This window comes from Lipotes vexillifer, unplaced genomic scaffold (genome assembly GCF_000442215.2).
Source record: "Lipotes vexillifer unplaced genomic scaffold, Lipotes_vexillifer_v1.1 scaffold738, whole genome shotgun sequence".
NCBI classification, from domain to species: Eukaryota; Metazoa; Chordata; class Mammalia; order Artiodactyla; family Lipotidae; genus Lipotes; species Lipotes vexillifer.
The window spans coordinates 1,655,320-1,655,908 of record NW_006769699.1 but is presented as its reverse complement, the minus strand read 5'-3'; the positions used below and the strand labels follow the sequence as shown (position 1 = coordinate 1,655,908).

The 589-nt window shown below is 45.2% G+C and overlaps 1 protein-coding gene across 1 annotated transcript in view; it reads right to left on the bottom strand.

Moving 5' to 3' along the window:
* Positions 1-589, bottom strand: part of MYO3A (myosin IIIA) — a 176,002-nt gene that overhangs the window by 35,473 nt on the left and 139,940 nt on the right. Inside the window, exon 29 of the mRNA XM_007445869.1 lies at positions 355-499. Within this exon, the coding sequence (XP_007445931.1) occupies positions 355-499 (145 nt within the window). The remainder of the gene's footprint in view (positions 1-354; positions 500-589) is intronic.

Sequence of the window (589 nt, the reverse complement as noted above, 5' to 3'; positions counted from 1 at the left end):
CGGGAAGATCCCACATGCCGCGGAGCGGCTGGGCCCGCGAGCCCCGGCCGCTGAGCCTGCGCGTCCGGAGCCTGTGCTCCGCAATGGGAGAGGCCACAACAGTGAGAGGCCCGCGTACCGCAAAAAAAAAAAGAATAGAAGAGGAGAATGAAATCAAAAAAGGTAGGGGGTATGTGGAACATTCTGGAAAAGTGTGTATCTACTTATAAGAAATGAAATAAAATGAAGGCTCTTGCCAAGACAGTTAGAACATTGTCACCTCAAATCTGCTATAGAATAAAGGTGGGCAACTAATAAACAAAGTATCTGGCTTTGCCTGTCCCTTCGGGAAGTTCCAACTCTACCCATCTTTACCTGAGATGCACTGCTGAGAAGAAACTCGTCTAGTAATTGGCTTATAAGGATAGACACCCAGATAAAGAGGCTTCAGTTGCTGTGACAAAATCATTTCATTCAGTTTTTTCTGCAGAATGAAATATTCTTCAGATAGCTTTGTTATCTAAAAAGAAGGTCACATATCAGATTAAATCAAGGAAGAGAATTCGGTGAGCTCCAAGTTACGCTGGGGTCTGATCAATTCCTGAACCGC